The 23,030-nt window shown below is 37.9% G+C and overlaps 1 protein-coding gene across 3 annotated transcripts in view; it reads left to right on the plus strand.

The window, feature by feature from the left end:
• TBC1D32 (TBC1 domain family member 32) overlaps positions 1–23,030 on the plus strand; it is a 94,669-nt gene that overhangs the window by 18,379 nt on the left and 53,260 nt on the right. For all 3 annotated transcript variants that reach the window (XM_087972643.1, XM_087972653.1, XM_087972648.1), the window contains 14 exons: positions 449–527; positions 618–721; positions 814–875; positions 1,967–2,114; positions 4,567–4,626; positions 5,105–5,204; positions 6,540–6,677; positions 11,802–11,891; positions 12,946–13,088; positions 14,242–14,372; positions 15,143–15,344; positions 16,651–16,733; positions 21,992–22,130; positions 22,737–22,824. In XM_087972643.1, the coding sequence (XP_087828769.1) occupies positions 449–527; positions 618–721; positions 814–875; positions 1,967–2,114; positions 4,567–4,626; positions 5,105–5,204; positions 6,540–6,677; positions 11,802–11,891; positions 12,946–13,088; positions 14,242–14,372; positions 15,143–15,344; positions 16,651–16,733; positions 21,992–22,130; positions 22,737–22,824 (1,567 nt within the window). The remainder of the gene's footprint in view (positions 1–448; positions 528–617; positions 722–813; positions 876–1,966; positions 2,115–4,566; positions 4,627–5,104; positions 5,205–6,539; positions 6,678–11,801; positions 11,892–12,945; positions 13,089–14,241; positions 14,373–15,142; positions 15,345–16,650; positions 16,734–21,991; positions 22,131–22,736; positions 22,825–23,030) is intronic.

Consider the following 23,030-nt stretch of genomic DNA (forward strand, 5'->3'; position numbering starts at 1 on the left):
CAGCTAGGGAAGCTAACTGGATAACTTTGAATTAAAATCTATTTCAGCTCATTCTAGCTTGGAGGGGTTTTGCTTCTGAAGGAAAAGAACACAATCAATCTCAGTACGGTAATAATAAAGATAATAATTTAAGAATCCTCACATTTCTTGAAGGAGAGTCAGGATATAAATGGGGAAAATAATTAAAGAAACCAGCAGTATATATTGTGGTACAAGTTTGGTTTGGATTATATGAACCCAGTAATGCAGATGAGTTGCGGGACCAACAAAAGGCAAACAACTAAATGTGCATCACAGTTGTTACATACTTGTACATAGTGTCGTGACACATGTACAAAATGGTGGAGCTTGACTTCGATATTACATCTCAGATGTCATCATTTTGAAATCATCAGTGTTAGCTGATGTCCATTCCTTGTAACTTGTGTTTAATTCATTTTTTTTACAGGATAAAGTCTTGAAATTTTATGCCAAGACATTTTCCTCCTCTCCATTAAATATGACAAGAGAACTCTATACAAGCTTAGGTGAGCTCAAATTACTTCTTTTCAGAAACAAACGACCACAATTTTCACTGGGTCTCTTAAATTAATTGGCAATTATTTTTCTCTTTATAGCAAAGTACTTAGAGGCATATTTTCTTGCTGAAGATAATTACATTCCTAGTGTGTCAATGGGTATTGACATAAGTAACCCAGACATAATACGTTTACTTAAAAAGGTACAATATACTTATTTTCCAATGTTATTTATTTATTTAAGATGTTTTTGATCAAGGATTTTAAAATAGAATAATTATCCTTTTATTCATAGATGCGACTCCTGAATGAGTACCAGAGAGAAGTATCTTCTTTTTGGATACGTCATCCAGAAAAGTATATACCTTTTTTTTTAATGTGGTTGTGTTTGTTTTCATTTGTGTTTTCAGTTTCCTTATACTAATTGATAGATAGGGATGATAAAGTTTGCTTAGGTTATCTTATGCTTTGCCTTTACCTCGATATAACTGAAAAAGCTTTGTACCTGAAGATGCAAAAAGCTGTCATACTTTTATATAAAATATGATCATAAGTAAGGGGAATAATAAGAGTCTTGATTTCTTTTTCCTGCCTCCCCCAATTTTTCTCCTTTGCACTATTTGTCTATTTGCAACTTGTTTCACATTACATGTTTGAAGATTTGGACGCAGTTTTGTGTTTTACTTAGGAATGTATCCCATTGAAATTTTATGTACCTATTTTAATCTTATGAGATTGTTGTCTGGATTCCGTCAGTTACTCCAATTAAATCATGAGCCTCGAGCCACACTCCCAAAACTGAAAAAGATTAATTTGAAGGTAACATTCTACATCCGGCATTTACCTGGGTGTAGCCAACTCTGAGATACATAATTCACTGTCACCCTTGATCCTGCTTCCCCCCCCCCACCCCTCTGGGTGTATCATCCAACGAAAAACGTCCATAGCCAAGAGTCATCAATCATGCTCTCCAATTAGATTTTTGTGCGGCAGAAGCTTCAATCATCTAATCAGTGTTTGAAGAAAATATGAATGGAATGTACTTTTGATTCCACACTGCCTCCTGCTCTTTGAAACTCCCCCCCACTTCTTTCTTTTGTCAACTATAAAACGTGTATACAAAATGTTTTATGAGTTTACAATTGTGCAGTTAGAATCAAAACTGCTTTTCTTTTGGTTTGATGTTAGGTTTGTTTCAGTTTGAAATTATTTTTCTAGCCTAACTTCATACATTATATAAGCACTCTTTCCCAGCAAGCCTCACAATATTCCAGTTTTTCATAAAGCAGTCTACATTTTTTAATTCTCATTTGGTGGCTGGTCCAAGGTGTAATGAGAGAGTTTCTAGAATTTTAAATTATATTTTACCGGAAAGCTTAGGCACAAGTAGCACCCATACCAACATTGTGAGAGATCTATGAAGCTGTTTTTCTCCCCAATTTATTTAGGTACATGGAAGAAATAATGGAGAGTACTTTATCCCTTCTGGCTGTAAAGCATAATAATTTAAGTCAAATGGCTTCTTCTGAATTTTGGGATCCACTATACTTTTTGGCTTTGGTTGATCTCAAAGCTGTGTGGTTTAAAAAATGGATGGTAAGGAAATGTGTACTTTTTTGATATTCAGACTTATTATTTTGTTACTTTTTCAACATTCTTACTTTGGTGCAAGTGGACCGAGCAAAATGCATTGAAATTTGTGTTTAGCTTTATACGATGGAGAGGTTATACCAGCTTTTCTTCACTTATGGATTTAATGAAAGATTGTTCTGATCCAACCGGCTTCCTAAAGAACAAATACAGACAAAGGCAGCAGTCCCCACCTTTTAAGGTTTAATAACGAATTCTGTTCTGAAGGCTGCTTTCCACTAATTAGTTCTGACAAGAAAACGCCTTGCCAAGTTGTTTGTCAAGACTGCCAAAAACCCAGAGATAAGAACTAATTTACAAGATTCTCCAAACATGAACTCAGATGTCCACCAGTTGAGCTTCAGAGCTTCTTTGCTTTTATCTGGCTTTTATCCTCTTGAGGGAGGGGCCATTACTTTACAGCCTTATTCCTGAGTCGCCTGTGCTGTAATTGTTCTTTCCTCCAAGCAATCCTTCGTGCACGTGCACTTGGCACAGGCTCCTCGGGAACCTCCTCATCACTGCTGCCATCCCCCACAATCTCTGAAGGCAGCAGTCAACTTCCTGAGTTGACTGCTTCATCAGAGTCCTCGCTCTTCTCAGCCATCTGCACCTGCTACCGGATAACCACAACAAACATGCACTTTGTCCATGCAATTGCATTTTGTACAATTATATGAAGATATTTATTAATCTCAACACTTCTGAATGCCCTCAGGGAGGGTAGCATCCAGATCTCCAAGGATAAAATGTACTGGAAGGAGCACAAATTGGAAAATTTTGTCCCTTCATCTCACTTTCACTAGCCACATTCAAGACAAAAACAGGTAGTCCTCGACTTACGACCACAATTCAGCCCAGAATTTCTACTGCTAAGTGAAACATTTGTTAAGTGACTTTTGCCCCATTTTACGATTTTTCTTGCCACAGTGGTTAAGTGAATCAGTGCATTTGTTAAGTTAGTAACACAGTTAAATAAATCTGGTTTCCCCATTGACTTTGCTTGCCAGAAGGTTGTAGAAGCTAATCACATGACCCAAGGCACTACAACCACCATAAATATGAGTCAGTTGCTAAGCATATGAATTTCGATCAGGTGACCATGGGAATGCTGCAATGGTCGTAAGTATGAAAAATGGTCATAAGTCACTTTTTTCAGTGCCATTGTAGCTTGGAACGGTCACTAAATGAACTGTTGTAAGTTGAGGACTACCTGTATGCCAGAAAGGTCCGTTTTGTCTGAGAGGCAATTCTGTAAGTACCAATGTCCAAGTCATAGAGGGCTAAAGACGGTGGGATTAAAAAATTTTTTACTACCAGTTCTGTGGGCGTGGCTTAGTGGGTGTGGCAGAGGAAGGATACTGTAAAATCTCCAGTCAGAGGTGGTATTTGCTGGTTCTCTGAACTACTCAAAATTTCTGCTACCGGTTCTCCAGAACTGGTCAGAACGTGCTGAATACCACCTTTGGCTAAAGAGATATAATCAATGTTTTGAATTTAGCTTCAGTATGGCCACACTAGGCCCATAACTAATCCCTATTGATGTAGATCTTTTGGGAGTGCAGCAGAGGTGGTATTCAGCAGGTTCTGACCAGTTCTGGAGTTCCACCGGTAGTGGAAATTTTGAGAACCGGCAAATACTACTTCTGACTGGAGATTTTACAGTATCCCCTGTAAAATCTTCCCCTGCTATGCCCACCAAGCCATGCCCACAGAACTGGTAGTAAAAAACATTTGAATCCCACCACTGGAGTGCAGCAATGCAATTCGCTTGCCACAAAGCAATGCGGTTTGCCACCTCATGTTGTCTCCCTGAAAAGCTGAGTAGCTGACATAGCTTCTCTATGACACAAAGTTAAAAGCAAATTTGCGTATCCATTAATAATTTATGTGTTAGCAAATTCAAAAGAAAACAGTGGCTAGCTCAGAAACTTGCTAACAAAGGTATAGTTGCATCCATAGGAGACTTTGGCTGAATGCAGCCAAATTGATTTGTAAATCTGCAGTGTTGACTGGAAATAGTATCAGTGACAACAAGAAATAGGCATGAAAATAAAAATAGAACTTTTTGGGTGGGAATTTTGCACAATCTTTTTAAGCAAATGTGAAATGATCATTTTTTTAAAAATGGAACATTTAGAGGAAACAAATCTTTTGTTATTGATTTCAGACGTAAACTAACTACTAGTTTGTGCAATTGTGCAATATATGTTCATTTGGCTTCCTCTAAAGGTGAGAGTTTTCGTTAAAATGGCTTGTTTTCTCATCTTGCACTGAATAGAATTTATGTTAGAATGTGCTACTTCCTCTTTATACAATGTTGTTGCAAAATGTATCTTAATAATTGAAGAAAGAATTGAATAATATTTTGTTCAGAAACAAATGCTAACTGTATTATACCTTTGCTTTGTGATATTAGCATGCCTACTACAGCAGAACAGTAGTGTTAAGGCTACTTGAAAAGAAATACAAATCTTTGGTAAGTCTGTGCTACCCAAATTTTCAGATATTGTAGCTTTCAAAAGTTCTAAGTATTTAGAATGCTACTTCATTTAATCAAAATGTCTTTGCGAATTATGTTTTGCGAGCATTTTGGCACTGGATTTAATGAAACCCAGAGTTAAGGCATTTTTGTATCAATAAAAGAAATAAGATGTATATGATACCAATTTCAATGGAACTAAGAGATACAGATAATTCATCATTTCTATTTGCATATCAATGTGAGCCTATAGGCAGTTGCCACATTTTAGATATAGTTTTTAGAGAGACACTGTATATTTCATCTTATCACTCATATGCATCTTTTATATAAAAATGTATCGGAGTGAAGCAAACCTACAGTAACTTTGCTAATGATCTAAATGGAGTGAAATATTGTTTGGAGGGTCTACAAATTTGTACAATACATGGTCTCTGTGGTGAGATTTGATATGATTTGTTATTTTACGTTTTAGATCATTGCAACTGTTGAGCAGTGTGCCACCTATTTGGAAGCTTGTGAGTCAGCAGTGAATGGATCAAGAATGTTTAATCTATTTTCCACACCACATAATAGTACGCACTATTTCTATTTGCTGTATAATATTTTCTTTAAATCCTTTTATTATTTACACTGTTCTAAAACAGTGAGTAGTGCTATATCAACAAGACTTTTAATAGCAAGTTTTATTTCTTTTTTAATCATCATTTCTAAGCCATCCTAGTCCTGAAAGTCTCTATGCTGCTCATAATAAAACACCCACACACCCACAAATTGTAACATTAAACCAAAAATGTGGAAACTGCAACAAAACTTAATGAGAATAAAGAAGCTAAGATGTAGAAAATAACTAAGATAGATGCTCACAATTTGATCAGCCTGTGTCAAAGGCTCGCTGGAAAAATACTGATTTTAATCATTTATAGACTACTATAGATAAAGCTACTATAGAAAAGCAGTGTGGTGGCTGAGTGGTAAAGAAGATTGAGAGCTCAATCCTAGGTAGCGGCAGATGTTTCCTATGTTGCAAAGATTAAAATATCTGCTATGAACTCAGGAAGGGCATCCGGCCAGTAAATTCTCAGCTCCATCCAGTCGCCCCAACTCTGCCCTGAATTAAGGGATTCCAAGGTCTTAAAAGGGACTCAGTGGCTAAGATGCTGAGCTTGTTGATCAGAAAGGTCGGCAGTTCAGCAGTTCGAATCCCTAGCACCGTGTAACGGAGTGGACTCCCGTAACTTGTCCCAGCTTCTGCAGTTCGAAAGCATGTAAAAATGCAAGTAGTAAATATAGGGACCCCTTTGGTGGGAAGGTAAAAGCGTTCCATGCGCCTTTGCCATTTAGTCATGCTGGCCACATGATCACGGAGACTTCTTCGGACAGCGCTGCCTCTTCAGCTTTGTAACAGAGATGAGCACTGTCTCCTAGAGACGGAAATGACTAGCACGTATGTGCGAGGGGAACCTTTACCTTTTAAGGTCTTAAAAAGGGAGGTTTTTATAGGCTACTACAGGTATAGGGGACTGTGAGGGCTACTATAGAGTAGGCCTGTTGTTTCCCTGCATGTCAAAGGATGTAAATCTTAACCAACCCTCTATATAGTCCTTGACTTAACAACCATTTGTTTAGTGACTTCAAAGTCACACTGAAAAATGACATGAATATTTTTTCATCGTTACGACTGTTGGGATATATTCAGTTTCAAAATTCCTAAATCCATTTTTCTGATTGTTTTTCTCTATTTTTTTTTAACGGTTTCCTCTTGAAATTTGAAACCAGCTGTTGCTAACAGATGTATTTTGTATAAAATTTATAAATTTATAAACTAATGCTAATCAATAGGAGCGTGGTACTCTATGCAAGGGGAGGGAAAAAGTAAGCACTTTTACTGATGTTTCTTTTCTTTCAAGGTAATAAACAGAAGAATTTCTACACAGGAAAAGAATTGCAATATATTTATTTTGTTCATTCCCTGAGCCTCTTAGGCAGCTTATTAATATATAAACAAGGCAGAAAACTCTTTCCTATTCAACTGAAAAACCGAAAAGGTAAGGACTTAATGAAAAAGATTTGTCGGTGAAAACAATTTGTTCTATTTTATGACTGCTTTTCTCAAATGTTTCTCATTTGGGATATGTTAAACTCATCTTCTGTTTAAAAAAATGAATAGATAATACTGTGGAAGAGAATGGAAAACTTAAGTTTTATGGACATTCAGGAGACTGCCAGTAGCAGAGATGGAATGGCAGAAAAAATAATTCAGCTAACAGTAAATCATAATATTCATATATCCATAGCAAAATGTCTTGGATTCCTGTATTTTCCTTTCCCTTCTCCAGCATGACTGCAAACAGATCGTTTCATTTTACAGTTTACCGGGGCAATCATAATATATACATTTGTAAAATCTGCCAGTAATGTCAGTGTTCAAACTAACAACATCCAAACCAATAAAAAGTCACTAACCCTTCCTTTCCCAAAGAATTTAGAAGAAAAGTGCCATCACTTGTATTATTAATAATCCTTAATATCCCCCGCCAACATAGTAGAATCTGGATTGCACTTCAGAAAAGAAAATACTCTTTTCCAGAACTACCCTTTAATCTGTTTAAGAAGTATGGTATTAAAGTCTCCCCATTTGATGCTGGAGGTGCCAATATGCCTACCCCGTCCATCCACTTAAACAAACATACTTAAAGATATCTGTCTGCCTATCATATTTAGCTCATAACAACGAAATATGAGAGACTTACATTCTCCATGGCAAAATCCTAACATAAGCGTCATTGTTATTTCCAAAACGGCTTCTGGACTTGAAATAATAGAATACTACAGTTGGAAGGGACCTTGGAGGTCATCTAGTCCAGAGGTCGCCAACATTTTGAATCTCAGGGACCATCAAAATCATACTTTTAAATCCCAAGGACCACGAATACGAATTTTTTTAAAAAGCTAGTTTTCGCGGGTACTTACATGTATGATATTCAGCTTTGCTCGGGTATTTTCCCACGTCATTATAGTTGTGCTTTTAAAGTTGTAGCAACGTTTCGGCAGAATCTCATCTGCCATCATCAGGCTTCTGTATTGTGTTCGTCTGAAAAAAAAAAGCACAACTAAAAAAAAAAAAGCACAACTACAATGACGTGGGAAAATACCCGAACAAAGCTGAATGCCATTCATGTGTGAGTATGTATGTATGTATGTATGTATGTATGTATGTATGTATGTGGATCTTTGGTTATTCGGGCTTTCTCCCGCGTAAGATTGGAAGTATCTAGGCAACGTTTCGATGAAGTCTCATTCATCATCTTCAGGCTTCTGTCTTCAGCTCTGTGCTTCTCAGAGTGATGTGAGCTTGCAGCTGCTTCTTCCTTTTAACTGCTAGTGGGGGTGTGACTTGATTGGGTGGGGGCTTGGCTGTGTTCTGATTGGGTTTGGCTGTGTTCTGATTGGTTGGGGGTTTGGCTGTGTTCTGATTGGTTGGGGGGTTGGCCATGTTCTGATTGGCTGGAGGTGTGTTCTGTTCAGGTGGGGGCTTGGTTGTGCTCAGGTTGGTCTTAGTTACTTAGTTATATATACACACTCACACACACACTTATTTAATTATAACTAAAATGTAAATGCTTAATGATAACAAAATAAAATATTCCAGGCTGGAGGGTTCCCCCCACCTGGCACCTTCCAAAGAGGCAGAAGAGCAGGCGGTGTGTGTGTGTGTGTGTGTGTCTGAGCTGAGGGGCCTCGGGGCAACTGCTGGGAGAAGCAGAGGCAAAAAGGGGGCTTTGCTCTCCTTGGGGGGCAGCGCCACTTGGCTGCCACTTCAGGGGCTTCTCAGCAGGCATCTGCCTGCAGAAGGACTGCCACTCTTGGTGATTAATTGGGGGAGGGGAGGGGGAGAAAGTGGGAGCTGCTTTCAGATCCCGGGTGGAGGATTGAGAGGCTTAGATCTGTGGCTGAGGAAAAGCTGGGGGGCTTTTCCAGCGTCACCTGGAGACAGGCAAGGAAAGGTGTCCCTGGGGGCACTTCAATCACTTTAGCACTTCGCTGCCAAACCCAGCCACAGCCAGTGATTATTTGGGAGTGTGGGGGAGAAAAATCATCTCTCGCATTACCCAGGGAGGAAAGGAGGTAAAGCAAAACTCACTCTTTCACTGAGACCTACAAAATGCCAATCTACCGTGTTCCAGGAGTTCTTTGAAATCATCAGATGCTCCCACTTGCAGTTCCCGTGCCTCCTGGCTCAGGTCCCTGAGATGGACGCTCCCACACGTGGTGGCGGCAACAGCAGTCCCCTCCCCCAGCGCCCGCTGTCAGCTCTTCCCCATTAGTTCTCTAGCTTTGAATTGCTCCTGGCTCTCTCTCTTTCCTCCCCCCCGCCCACGTGCAGGCAAGAAAAGAAAGGAGATGGACCTGTGCACAGCTCTCCCCTTTTCCAGCCCTTGCTGCCTCTCCCAACATCGAAGCTTCGGAAACGCAGGCACAGGAGCAATTCAAAGCTAGAGAACTAATAGGGAAGAGCTGACAGCGGGCGCTGGGGGAGGGGACTGCTGTTGCCGCCAGCGCCAGGTGTAGGAGCTGGTTGGCGTGTGCATCTCAGGAGCCTCAGAGAGCTGGGAGGAGCAAGAACTGCGCAGCCCAGATTAATTGCTTTTGGGGGCCATTTCTTCTGCGACCCACCAAAAATTTTCCATGGCCCACCAGTGGGCCACGGCCCACCTGTTGGGGACCGCTGATCTAGTCCAATCCCCTATTTGAACAGGAGACCCTATATCATTTCAGACAAATGGCTGTCCAGTCTCTTTTTAAAAGCTTCCAGTGTTGGGGCACCTACATCTTCTGAAGGCAAGCTATTCCACTGGTTAACGGATTTCACTGTTATGAAATTTCTCCTTAGTTCTAGATTGCTTCTCTTGATTAGTTTCCATCCATTGTTTCTTGTCTTGCCTTCAGGTTCTTTGGAAAATAGTTTGACCGTCTCATCTTTGTGGCAGCTTCTTAAATATTGAAATAGTGCTATCATGTCTCCCCAGTCCTTTTTGCTAGACAAGACATACTCAATTCCTGTAACCATTCTTCATATGTTTGAGCTTCTAGCCCCCTAACCATCTTTGTTGCTCTTCTCTGCACAAATGAAAATAATAGATGGCTACAAAGTCAAGGGCTTTGTTTTGAGATATGCTCTTTGGGTCAAAGCAAGGGAAATAATCAGGGAAAGGCCTATGGTATGGTAGATAAGAGAATGTGATAGGTAATATCCTCCTGATAGATTCTTAATTTTGTAAATGGCAGCCATTTTCAGGAGCACTCAACATGCTCCCAAAAGTGGCAATATGCCCATCAATTTATAAAGAATGGAGATTCCTGGTTGGCTATATAAATAGACCATTCCACGAGCTATACTGTACAATGTAATCAATTCAACTTTTCAACTCAATTCATTTATTAAAGAATCCAGCTGAGAAGAGCCAGAAGTAATGAGTTACTGTTTAACATAAACCAAATCATAGACTATATTAAGTAAAACTTCTCAAACATAGCTACCTAAACACATTAGAGATTTTAACCTTTGAGAATCCCTGGGATTTCACAGCGTGGCTGTTATTCTCCATCAGTCGCTTGATTAAACCCATTTAAATTAATGACTACTTCTAGGGAAATGGGAATAGTTTCCAAAGATATATTCTTTTTCCCTGATTGGATTGAATGTTTTCTAAATGATTCTTACAATGTCAGTTTCACATAAGGCTGAGTCATCAAGAAAGTCATTTTCCTAGTTTGTACATAGCTACAATTAGTTTTTAAATGTTGCCCTGATTTGCATAATATTTAAATCAAAATGTGACAAGTCTTAGTGTGTTAATTCAACCATGTTCAAATGTGTATATCTTGTCTGGCCTCTTCATAGTTTTTAGCTGGAGATTTTATGACCAAAAAGAAACGCAGTGAGGATTAACTTTCTCATTCTATACAAACTGACCCTGATTGGACCACCATGTCTCTCTCTCTCCCTCCTTCCCTCCCTCCCTCCCACTCTTTCTCTCTGTCTCTCTCTCTCTTTGTTTTGAGTACTACAAAATAATTACAATTGAATTACTAATTGTGGTATAAGATATTGGCCAAGGATGAGAAAAGCGGCAAAGTGCTGTCAGGGGTTCTTTGCCATGTCACTTTATATTATATTTTCACTTATACATTTTTATGATTATAACTTCAGTTTTTTCATGGTTTTTTCATGGTCATTTGGTAGACATAATTTAATACACTTGCTTTTGAGAGCGGGCACAGAATTTCATTTTTAATGTGGCCCAATGTGCTTACACTAAAAAATAACTTATCTCCTCTTCCCCAACTCCCCTCCCATCTCATCTCATCTTACCTCATCTTGTGGTCATTTATGTACAGTAGTATGCATGTATTTATTTATGTTGTATGTGTAGTCTTCAGCTTATAACCACATTTGGGACAAGAACTTCCATCCCTAAGTAAGTGGTTATTAAGAGAGTCATGCCCAATTTTGCTATGGCCATTAAGTGAATCACCACAGTCATTAGGTGAATGACAAAAAAACAAAGCTGGCTTCCCCCATTGATTTTGCTAGGAAAGTTGCAAATGGTGATCACAAGACTCCAGGACACTGCAGTCATTATAAATACATGCCAATTCCCAAGCACCCAATTTTGATCATGTGACTGTGGAGACACTGAAAAGGTCATAAGTGTAAGGACTAGTTGTAAGTCACTTTTGTCAGTACCTTGTAACTTCAAATGGTCACTAAATTATTAATAGTTATAAGTTGAGGACTGCCTGTGTGCAATATTTCCCTGCACCTGTGTCAAAACACTAGGAAAAGATCCTAGAAAATAAAGATGGGATTTGTTTATATGGACTCCAGGCCCCGTGGCTGTTAAAACAGCAGCAAACCTTGATTAAATTATTTGGAGGAATAAATGAATCTGACAAACTATTTTGACCTTGCTAGAAGAGCACTATACTTGAAATTAGATAATTATGGTGAATTTAATGGCTTCAGTTGATTAAGCCGAAAGAAATGGAAATGCAGCTTCATTTGTTTATATTAAATCTGTACAATAAATATTGTTCCACGCATTGTTACTAAAAGCATTTTACATTGCTTTCATTTTCAAGTATTCTCCCCCTTCTGATTTTCCTAGATCTGATGACACTGAAAGACCTCATCATAATGTTTACGCGTCTTATTTATTGCTCCCCAAATTGCCCCAAACCCCTTACTGTGCATTCAGGTAATAATTCTCATTTATATGCAGTTATTTTATAAACAACTTGCTTTGAAAAAAGTATGTCTGCTGAGGGTTAATCTATTCTGTAGACAGATGAATATCCAATGTGCTAGGAAGCTGCGGTAGCCGTTATTATCTGGCTTGGAGGAGAACTGAGAGAAGGAAAAATAATAACAGGAGCAGGTTATTTGAAGGGCTACCTCACCTTGAGGGTGTCTGCCCATCCTACTACGTTAGACAGAGTAGTCCCTTCCTTTAAATGTTTCACCCAATGCAGGGGTCTCAACCCCTGGGCCACAGTTCACTACAGGGCCTTAAGCAGGAGTGGGATTCTACCTGTTCTGTCCACTTCTGTAGATCTGGTTGCTATGAAAAGCAGCAAACAGAGAGCATACATAGAACCGGTTCTATGTCTGCTTCTGTTTTGGCACACCTGCCCGCCCAGGCTGTTACCTGACCTTTATTTCCTCTGTTTTCAACCGCAGCTGCTTTGCGCGACACAGCTGTGGTTGAAAAAGCAGGAAAGTGCTTTTTCAACCGCTGCGCACTTGCATGCAGCGCTGCTCAGCTGTCCAGACAGCTCAGCAGGTCGTAAATCGCACTCGTGCGAATGACGCACGTGCGACGCAGAGCAACAGAACCGGTAGTTATACTGGTCAGATCCCATCTCTGGCCTTGAGCTTTTCGGAACTGGGCCGCATGCGTGCGACCCAGTTTGCATTCGTGCAAACAGCAGGCAAACACTTGTGCATGTGCTTGACCACTCCACACAGTGAAGTGGAACCATCCCTCTCCACCCCTCAGTCTGTGAAGCCTAAAAGGTTGGGGAATTCTGACCCAATGGGACCTCAGAAGTATATCTTCTTTGGTTACCATTGTAGCCCTTTGGAAGAGCTTCTCACATGGGATTTGAGGGATTTCTATCCTCTTAGCCTTCCATAAGACTGTGAAGAATATCTGGATCTTCCACTGAGCATTGACTAGAAAGGGGTTGAGCTAGAAAGCTGTATGCCTTGCCACTATTTTGAAACAATTTGGTTTTTTTACATTTTCTCAGGTAATTATTCTCCAGCTGGCCTCATTACTGATATACTCCGGGTCCTTTGTGATGGAAAGGAATGTGCAACTGAATGTCTATATACAAATACAGTAATAGAAGAACTTCTTCAACCACTACATTACTTACTAAAAGGAACAGAGGTATCTTTCATTTTTATGCAATTTCCTGTTTGGGGGCGGGGGGGAATGAGGAAACCCCACAATGGCAGTGTTCCATCTAGAGTCTGGTCAAAGTCATGGCTCTGATATAACTGACTATATCTGAGATATTGAAGTGAAAGAGAATACATATTTTATTTGGTTTGGAAAACACAAAAAACATGAATCTTTGTTCAGATATTTGTGGGAGCTTCACTTAGAAGTGTTCAATTCACATCTAATTGCTATCTTTATCCAGAAAAGGATGAACAAGCTGGTTTCAAAGCTTTACAGTATGATCTTGTGATTTCTATTTAAAAATAAGATCTGTTGAATTCTATGGGCCTTTTGCACCATGCAATATAGAATTGCAATGTGAAATTGTCTTTATGCATCAGGTTACTTGCTTATAATTGCGCATTAGTGCTAACAAGCCATCTGGGAATGGGAATGGTGTTATTTTTGCTTGTAAGTGAGCACTTGTGATGACTGAAGCCAAGCAAAATTCTCAATAGTTTGGCAAGAGAAGGACGTATTCCCAGAACTTGTTTGCATCCCAGATCAATGTGGAGTGGCATAGCTGTCAGTTGTTTTGGTTTAATTTATCTTTACCATGCAATGTGCAGTACCACTCTACTAAAAAAAACTCTGTAGCCTTCTGTTGAGGCTGGGGGGGGGTGGGGGTAGAGGAGAATTAGCCCAAATAGTCTTCACTTTTCTCTGCGGATGTGTACATTCAGTTTTTAGAAACTTCTTCCTGTGAGCTGACTGATATGTATGTATACATATGGAAGATGGCTTGATGTTTTTATGTTTTGTTTGCTTATATTTGTTTTTAAAAACCAATAAAAACTTTTTTTAAAAAAAAGAAAAGATAAAAATAAAAAAAATAAAAAAATAAAGATAAAATGAAAATAAATAAAAAATACAAAAATAATAAAAGAAAAAAAAAGGGTTTTCAGAAATGATGAAATTAATCTAAACAGAAGGATTTCACTGAGGAAATGAAAAAGAAAGGAGAAACCTATAGCTTCATTGACAAAACTGGTTTATAGTCAAGGTAAAAAAAAAGTTCTTGAAAGCAATTTATGTTGTATTAATTTGCTATTGGCTATGCTTACGGATTATCTTCAGACATTTTTAAATATACACACAGGTGAATTTGAATTGTCCAGAAACAACTCTAACACATATAGCTGATATTTTGGCGCGAATTGCTGCTGCAGACGATGGTCTTTCACTACTTCTTTATGGAGGAGAGAAGTCGCCTGCCACAGAAAGCACAAGGTATGACAACATCCTTAAAGACTGAAAGCAGTTCTCTAGCGATCTCACTAATAAACTGTTTTTCTTTATAGCAAATACCATGGTTGAGATTATGGTATGATTTCTTTGTATCTTACGAAATTTATGAACTGGTAGAATCAAGGGCACATTCCATCTTCAAAGCACTTTGTCTAGGAGTCTCTTGAAAAGTCTTCAGGCAATTGTCAAGTTTCTTCATGGATTAATGTGTAATTGTGTTCAGAGGCAACCATGAATGAGTTATATCAGGTGAAGGATGAACATGCAATTGCTAAAATGTACAAACTTCCACTAAATTTTGAAACAGAAAAACAAGTGCAAGAGTATATGGTAAAGTAGACTAAATTTTTGGTTGCAATATACAGATGTGATAATGGGAAAAATATGATTATCATAATATATTGACTGTTTAGCTAAGTAATTTGGATTTGTAAGCTTGGGGGATTGAGATAAGGGATTTCCTTCATTCATTTTGTTGAAGTATGTTTTTGTTTTTGTTTTTTGTTATGAAAAGATTCTAATAGGAGTGGAAGACCTTTCTATAGTTGGAAATACACTTAGTAAATCAGTTTATCATAACAATGATGCAATCTTATTTGGCTGATTTGATGATCTTGGGATCTCTAGGGAGGGACAAAAAAGCTGGAAGGTTGCACTCTCTGTCTTTTCTATAGACACTGCATCAAATTCATGTATCCATATTATGTCAGCTAATTGATCACTGCTTTTTAAAATTGTTGTCTTGTCTCTAGCCTTAAGGGTGCACATATTATTGCCCAGTTTACAAAGAAGCTTCTTGATGAAGATATTTCTGTTTTGTCTGGGTCTGAGATGTTACCAGTCCTCAAAGGAGCTTTTATCTTTGTATGCCGCCAAATGTATAGTACCTGCGAAGGCCTAGAGGTGCTGCTGCCTTATCAGTTACATAAATCTATTGCTGAAGCTTGGAAAAAGGTAGCTTTATGCTTGTTCTTATAGAGAAGTTCTACCATGGGTGCATGTATTCCAAAATGTCACTCTTCACATAAACACATTGCAGTATAGACTTTAGAGTCAGTTTGGTGTAGTAGTTAAGGAATTGGTCTAGAAAACAGGAGATCCTGAGTTCTAATCCCACTTTAAGCACAAAGCCATCTGAGTGAAGGGTCAGTTACTCTCTCTCAATCCTAGGAAGAAAGCAGAGCACTTCCAAAATCTTGCCAAGAAAATTTGTCCAGGCATTACCAGGAGTCAAGATTGACTCATAACTCTATCCCACCCCCATCCCAAATATAAACATTATCAAGGGAATAAAATATATATTACTTTTTGCCTGAGGCATGATTGTCCTTTAAAACAGGGAAGGAATGTATTGTTAATCACTTTATATAATTGTGGCATAAAGCAATGGATATAGTTTGCAGCCATTTTTGTATAATAAACCTCAATTTATAGTATCTAGCTACATCTTGCTTTGAAAACAAGATACCCAATGTCCATTGTTAGCCTAATGATATTATTGTGCAACTGTCACAAATCACCATAGAGACATGTTTTCTAGTTAAACAGAGAGTTGTGAATAATAGGCATCAACTCCTCCCAAATAAATTGAGTTTTAAAAGCATGGATTTGCTATTGTGGTTATAATGTGGCTTTGACAAGATTTTAAAAAGTTACAACTTTTTGTTCAATTGTTAAGTACCCATTTATTTTATGGTAGTCATAAAAAGCAGACAAACCCAGAACAATATTTTCTAAATACAAATACAGAATTTAGTTGATTTTTTTTTTAAAAAAGGTAAAGAAGTCCCTGTGTATTTTATTCTGCTAGTCTCTGCTGACTACAGAGTTAGTGCACATCTCCATTTCAAGACCTTTGAGCCAGTGCTGTCCAAATATGTTTCTGCACTTATGTGGCCAGTATGACATCATGGAGCACTGTTACCTTCCCACCACAGTGGTACCTATTTATCTACTCACATTTGAATGCTATTGAAGAGCTAGATTGGCAGGACCTGGGATGAGGATGGGAGCTCACCCCATTGCATGGCGCTTGGGTCTCTAATCTGGGTTGCCAGCATTCCAGCCTACAAGCCCAGCATCTTAACTGCTGAGCATCCGTGGCACTCTTATTCAGTTGAATAAAGGGTACAAAAATTTCCATTTTAAAAATTATTTCTGAGTGTTTTAACTTACCATGCTTTATTGCTCATTATCAGTACTTAAAATTGTTCTATTCTTATGACCCAATTTCTGCATTTTTTTTTTAATCATTCAACAGACTAGTTTGCTTTTAGATAGAATTCCAACACCTATAGCTGGGGTAGACACTGTTTCTTCAGTAAACCAAGAATCTCAGAGTTGGTAAGTGATTTTATTTCATATGTTGGTATGTAGTTAGCATTTAAAAATTGACATTGTTGCTGATAAAGAGTTTTTAGTGTAACTTGTTACTATGGCTGCAGATATTGAAATATTGCATGTGATAGTACAAGGCTGAGTGTCACAGATACTTTCTCTGTTGCTTAGTTGTACTTGTATCTAATACTTCTGGTTTATTCATATTTAGTTTGGGTTTATCTCTTATTTCTCTTGTTTAGTTATTTTGCTGGTACAGCTTCTATTAGTTTGATTTTCAGCTCTCCTCTCATCTTTTCACTTACAACTTTTGCTTTTTCTCACTTCCTTTTTCTTGATCTCCCAGTTAGAATTCATTTAGTCCCTTTCTTTTTTTAATGTCTTTCTCATTGCTCTTAGTTCTTATTGCTTCTCCTTTTCACCTCATGCTGCCTGAAGACTCAGCTATGCAATGGATGCATTGAATTATTTAGGGAAGAACAAGGGCAAATTTGACTTGTCTTCTTTAAGAGTGATGCTGCATTGCTTACATAATGATCAGCCCTTGTGCTGTGATGCTTCAGTGTTTTCCGGAACTCATGAATTTTATATGTGAATTCATAGGACCCTAAAAATTGCTATAAGCACTGCTAGTCATTGTTCATGTACAGTGGTTCTCTTTTCCGGTTCCAGTTCAGGGGGAGATGATGATGATGATGATGAATGTTATATCCCAACTTGATGCACTTAAAAGTGGTCAGGAAGATGCCAGGGTTTGAGCCGTGTCCTTCTTTGTCTATTTCCATATTTCTACGAATCTGTATAACTTTCTCACAATGACATTAGCAGCCAATCAAGCTACTTACTATGTATGCGTATACTGATGCTTCATTTTTCTTTTCATTCCATTCCATTTATGATAGATTTCCAAGGAAGTCCCAAAGGTGCTTTTTCAAGAGGCAACTGGACTTTCTTTGTTGTTCCTTGAAGACGTTTCGCTTCTCATCCAAGAAGCTTCAATTCAGGATTCAGTTCTGACTGAATGGTGAGGAATGGAATAATTTACATTCCTTGTAGTTATCTGGTCATTACTCTCTTTTGGAGAGTCTTGAGGCCCCTCAGAGGTTCATCTGTGCCCTCAAGGTCACTTGAATAGTACAAATGGGTTGGAACATTTTTTGAACTGCCGAAAGCACCATGTTTATAATGCGTGATCTACAACCATTTGCACTATTCAGGTGACCCTGAGGACACAACTAAAACCTCGAAAAAGCTTCTTGAATGAGAAGTGAAATGGCTTCAAAGAAAAACAAAGAGAGTCCAATTACCTCTTGAAAAAGAACCTTTGAGAAAACCATGACCTGGATGACTGAGAATCTCTATAGACATTTGCCAAGACAGTGATCTGTATTCTACACTTAGGTTAAAGATGGCTGATTCTTCCCATTGTAATTGTAACCACTACTTTTTAATTTTTTTTTTATAATGTCAGCTTTGTAAGTATTGTCAGCTTTGTAAGTAAGTATATAAAATGTGAGAATCATATTACTGCCAAACTATAGGCCAGAGGTTATATTGCTTTTTAGTATCTTATACGAAATATTGGTGCCAAGAAAAAAAAAATCATTATATAAAGGTACTTTAAAAAAAACATGCTTAATTTTTAAATCCTACAAAAAGCACTTTTAACGCCTTGTTTAAAACAGGTTTCTTGCCCATATGCTTTCAGTATAAAAACATTTGCAGGGTGAATTTTGTCTATTGAAGGTCAAACCAATCCTCTTGTCTGGGTTTCCTGGGAAATCTATTTACAGATCAATGTTTTTCTTTAGATCATAATAACTCATGTCTTTTCTGTATAGTTTGCAATAACAAAAGAAAAAAAATCATGAATCTTACCTGGCTGTGTTTACATTTAATAATGAGTCAGATTTATGAGGTATGAGCTGTATGTTTATAATGGCTCTTCCTTATAAGAAGCAAACAAGTCAGCTTTCATGCGAATCAGGGACTGATTTATTATTCTCTCAATAATTCAGAATAATAAAACATTATTTTGTTCTGGCATACGCTTTTGCTCTGCTAGGGGAAAAAGAGACTAGACTTCTCTGTTAACACATATAATGAAAACAAATCACAAATGAAGCCATGAGAGCTTCATTTTTTAGGGGCCTGCTGATAGAAGGAACCCAGCAGTAGCAGCATAGAAACAGATAGAAAGAAAGATAATGAAAATGCAGTTCATGCTGAAAGTACATCTCTAGATTCTGGCTTATCAATGGGTACAAATCAGGGGTGAAATTCAAATTTTCCCCCTTCCGGCTCTGTGGGCGTGGCTTGGTGGGACTCAGTCTCTAAAAGGAAGAAGGCGGGTGGGCATGGGTGGGGCCAACCAATTCAAATCTTCCCTACCTCTCCAAGGTGCTGTGAAGTGGTTGAATTTCACCTCTGGTACAAATGCCAGCAATATGCTATAAGTAGTTTGGGGAGATACAACATGTGCTTGTATCCATGGTGGGGAGGATTATAACGGGCAGTGCTATACCATAAGAACATCACATGAATAAGCAGAGCCAATATTTTCTAGGGTTTCATTTGTTTGTTTTCCACTTCAAGTGTCTTAAGCTTATCCAATGGATCATGTCCCATCTTTTTGTTTTGTTTTGGTGATAATTGTCAGAAAATTAATCATAGGTAATTTATTTTATTTCATATATTCAATTTATATGCTGCCCATCTCACTGCTGTGTGACTCTGACGAACTTGCCACATCATTAAAAAAGAAAGAAAAATATGAAGATTAAAATGTTAAAAATATTAAAATTTAAGGGGAATTGGGTTAACTGGGAAGCAGTATACACATGGAATTGTGGATGGGATATTTTTTCTTAACCCAAAAGCTAACCCTGACCCAAGTGGGTCAGCAGAGCCAGGCCCTTTTGGAAGGTCAAGAAAGTGGGATGGATCTCACCTCAAATGGCACAATGTTCTAGAAGGCTGCAGCCATGGTAGGAAAGGCTCCTGTCCTGGACTTCAACATCTGAAATTCCTGGACTGACAGGATCTGCAGCATGCCCTCTTTGCTGGAGTGAGTGGGGCAGGCCAATCTCATTGGGATGAGATAGTTTCTCAGGTAGCCTGGTCCCATGCCATAAAAGGGCTTTAAAGGTGCTAGCCAACACCTTGAATTGAATCCGGAAGCAAACAGGCAACCAGTTCAGTCATGTAATGGTGATGCTACATGGGCCATCTTCAGGAAACCCTGAGTGTGCAGTTTTATTTGTTGCTAGCTCTAAGTTCCAAGTACTCTTCAAGAGTAGACCCATGCAAAACATAGAATATTTATGCCGAACTGAGATTCGGTCAGGGGAAGGCCCAAAAAGCATTGGGACTACATGCAAAGTGCAGGTTGTTTTTTAATTTGTAGTTTATTTTATAGTGCTTCATTATCTTGAGGATGAAATTTCTATGCAGGTTTCAATCTAACTAGCTAGCCTCGTGATTTTGTAGCCCTGACTGAAAGTAGATTAACTGTGAATTTTATAGTCCAGTTTACAATAGTAGTAAATAATAATATCATTTAAGAGGCTACCCCAAGAAGTTGAAAACATATTGCACAAGACAACATTGACAAACTATTTTCATATAGTTGCCTAGAAAGCTGTCTGGAATCAGTTGCATAATCAGCAGAGATCCAACTCAGCTCTACAGAATGTTTATGAGCATTGCAAAATGTGGCTCTGGATTTACAGACCTTAGTTTGCTACTGGCTCAACAATATAATTCTCCGCAAACGTAGGAGTAAATTCTGTAGATTATTTAGATTATTAATGTGATAAATTAAAATCTAGAGATTGGTACAGGTAGTCCTTGACTTAGAACAGTTCATTTAGCGACAGTTCAAAGTTACAATGCCACTGAAAAAAGTGAGCTATGAACATTTTTCACACTTACAACTGTGGCAGCATCCCCATGGTCACGCGATGAAAATCCAGATCCTTGGTAACTGGTTCATATTTATGTCAGTTGCAATATCTCGTGGTCATGTGATGACCTTTTTTGACTTTCTGACAAGCAAAGCCAATGGAGAAGCCAGATTCGCTTAACAATTTTGTTAGTAATGTAACAACTGTGTTGATTCACTTAACAACTGTGGCAAGAAAGATTGTTAGATTGAGCAAAACTCACTTAACAAATGTCTTGCTTAACAACAGAAATGTTGGGCTCTATTGTGGTCGTAAGTTGAGGACTATCTGTACTATGAATGCCACCAGCATTTCTTCTTCATTGTTATTCTGAAACAATGAACTTAGCTGTGGGCCCATACCAGTCTCACCTAAATTATACCAAACTGAGAATTGACTTGGGTGATTCATGCTTTGTACCCATTTTACATTCTAGGAACCTTCTTTTCTTGAATCAAATCATCATCCTTATCATCCTCATCATCCTCATAAAAACAAAGCTTCTGCTCTTGAATATAGGAATGAGACTGTTTTTAAAAGATCCTGCTTTCTTATTGTACAGAGTACAATTCAGATGCCCCAAACATTTTTTTCCAGTTAATCCTCAGTAATATCAGTGTCTTTGAGAAAGGTCCTGCTCCTTGTGATTGAATTTGCAGATTGCTACTTGCCAGGGACAAGGAAATAGGTTTTCTCTGTGGAATAATATAACATCGCGTAGATGAGCTGTAGTACTTATGAGTTCTAGATGTCTTTTTTCAAAATCATTATTAAATAGGCCTTCTTTCACTAATGTTTAATTTTACTGTATTGGAATTTTTTAAAATTTTAATTCTAGGGCTTAGGGCTTAGGGCTTAGATTCCTTTCAGTGAAGAGAGGTACAAAGTTGTTTTCATAACCATAAATAAAATGTCTGAGTTGAAGACATGGGGAGTTTTGTTGCATGGGCATTGGAGAAAAATGTGCTTAGCAGAGTTAATAGCCAAGCCTATTAGAGAATGTTGGACCTTCAGGGGAGACAGCTGCAGTGTAGGTAGAGCAGACATGGATATGCAGATGATTTTGCACATGAATTAATTGCAGCCAGATGGTGGATTGGGCAATAGAGGCAATGTGGAAGGGAAACATTTTCGTAACAAATATTATGTGTTAATAGAATAGCATATGTCTTTCATATTACAAAGACGTCCTTCGTATAAGAAAAACAAAACAAAGCTTTAAGTGCTATTACAGTTTTTATAGGAGAAGGAAGTGTTTGGTTTATTTTGCTGTTTGATGTACTCACAGAACTGTATTTGATTTTTTTTTCTCTCTCTCAGTATTGTATTAGAAGAAACGTTGTTGGATGACTTGTTAAATTTTGCCACCACCCCGAAAGGTCTTCTCCTTTTACAGAACACAGGAACAGTCACTGAATGTGTCACCTTCATGTTCAATAGGTTCATGAAGAACCTCCAGGTTGGCATTATCATTTTTAAATGTATGTATGTATGTATGTATGTATGTATGCATGCATGTATGTATGTATGTATATATATATATGTGTGTGTGTGTGTGTGTGTGTGTATATATATATATATATGTAGGTCTAGGTGTGTTCGGGTCTTTTCCCGTGTAAGATTAAGTATCTTACACGGGAAAGATTAAGAGTATCTTACTCTTAATCTTACATGGGAAAAGACCCGAACACACCTAGACCTACATACCTGCACCCGTGAAAATCTACGAAAATATATATATATTTGTTTTCTTAAGTTTTATTTGTTTTATATATTTATTTTATATATATATAAGTTTTATATATATTTGGAACAAAAATTAATAAAAACAATTATTTCGCTTACCCAAATAACTTGATTGCTTGTACTGTAACCTTTTCTTGTCAGAGCTATTTGTTGGTCTCAGAATGCTAATTAGAATCTAATGATGCATTTGATTATCAAATCCAAACAAACAAGAGATGTATATGCAAAAACCCACTACTAATTATTGTCCTCATTAAGTTGTGCTCATTCTGCGAAAATGATATGTTTGGGGGCTAACATATTCTCTTGTTTGCACCAGGTGAGTGGATGTGAAAAGTTTGGCTATGGAGTAATTGTTTCACAAGTAGCTGCAACTGCCCCTGGGGCTGCAGCTCTACAAAATTCGGGTAATTTTGTTTTGCTTAATATCATTTTATTGTACATCATTGTAATTAAAGCTCAATAATGTAACTCTGATGTCTGTCTACATCAGAACATCTCTCCCACATTGATAATTATATTCTATGTTTATTTATTCGATTATCCTTTGATTTTGTGCTAGTCCTGAGGGTAATTTCTGGTTTTGTGTAGAAGAGGAGGAAAAGTACCATGA

This window comes from Notechis scutatus, chromosome 1 (assembly GCF_049901735.1).
Source record: "Notechis scutatus isolate UNSWTSFEM ecotype Mainland chromosome 1, rNotScu1.2, whole genome shotgun sequence".
NCBI classification, from domain to species: Eukaryota; Metazoa; Chordata; class Lepidosauria; order Squamata; family Elapidae; genus Notechis; species Notechis scutatus.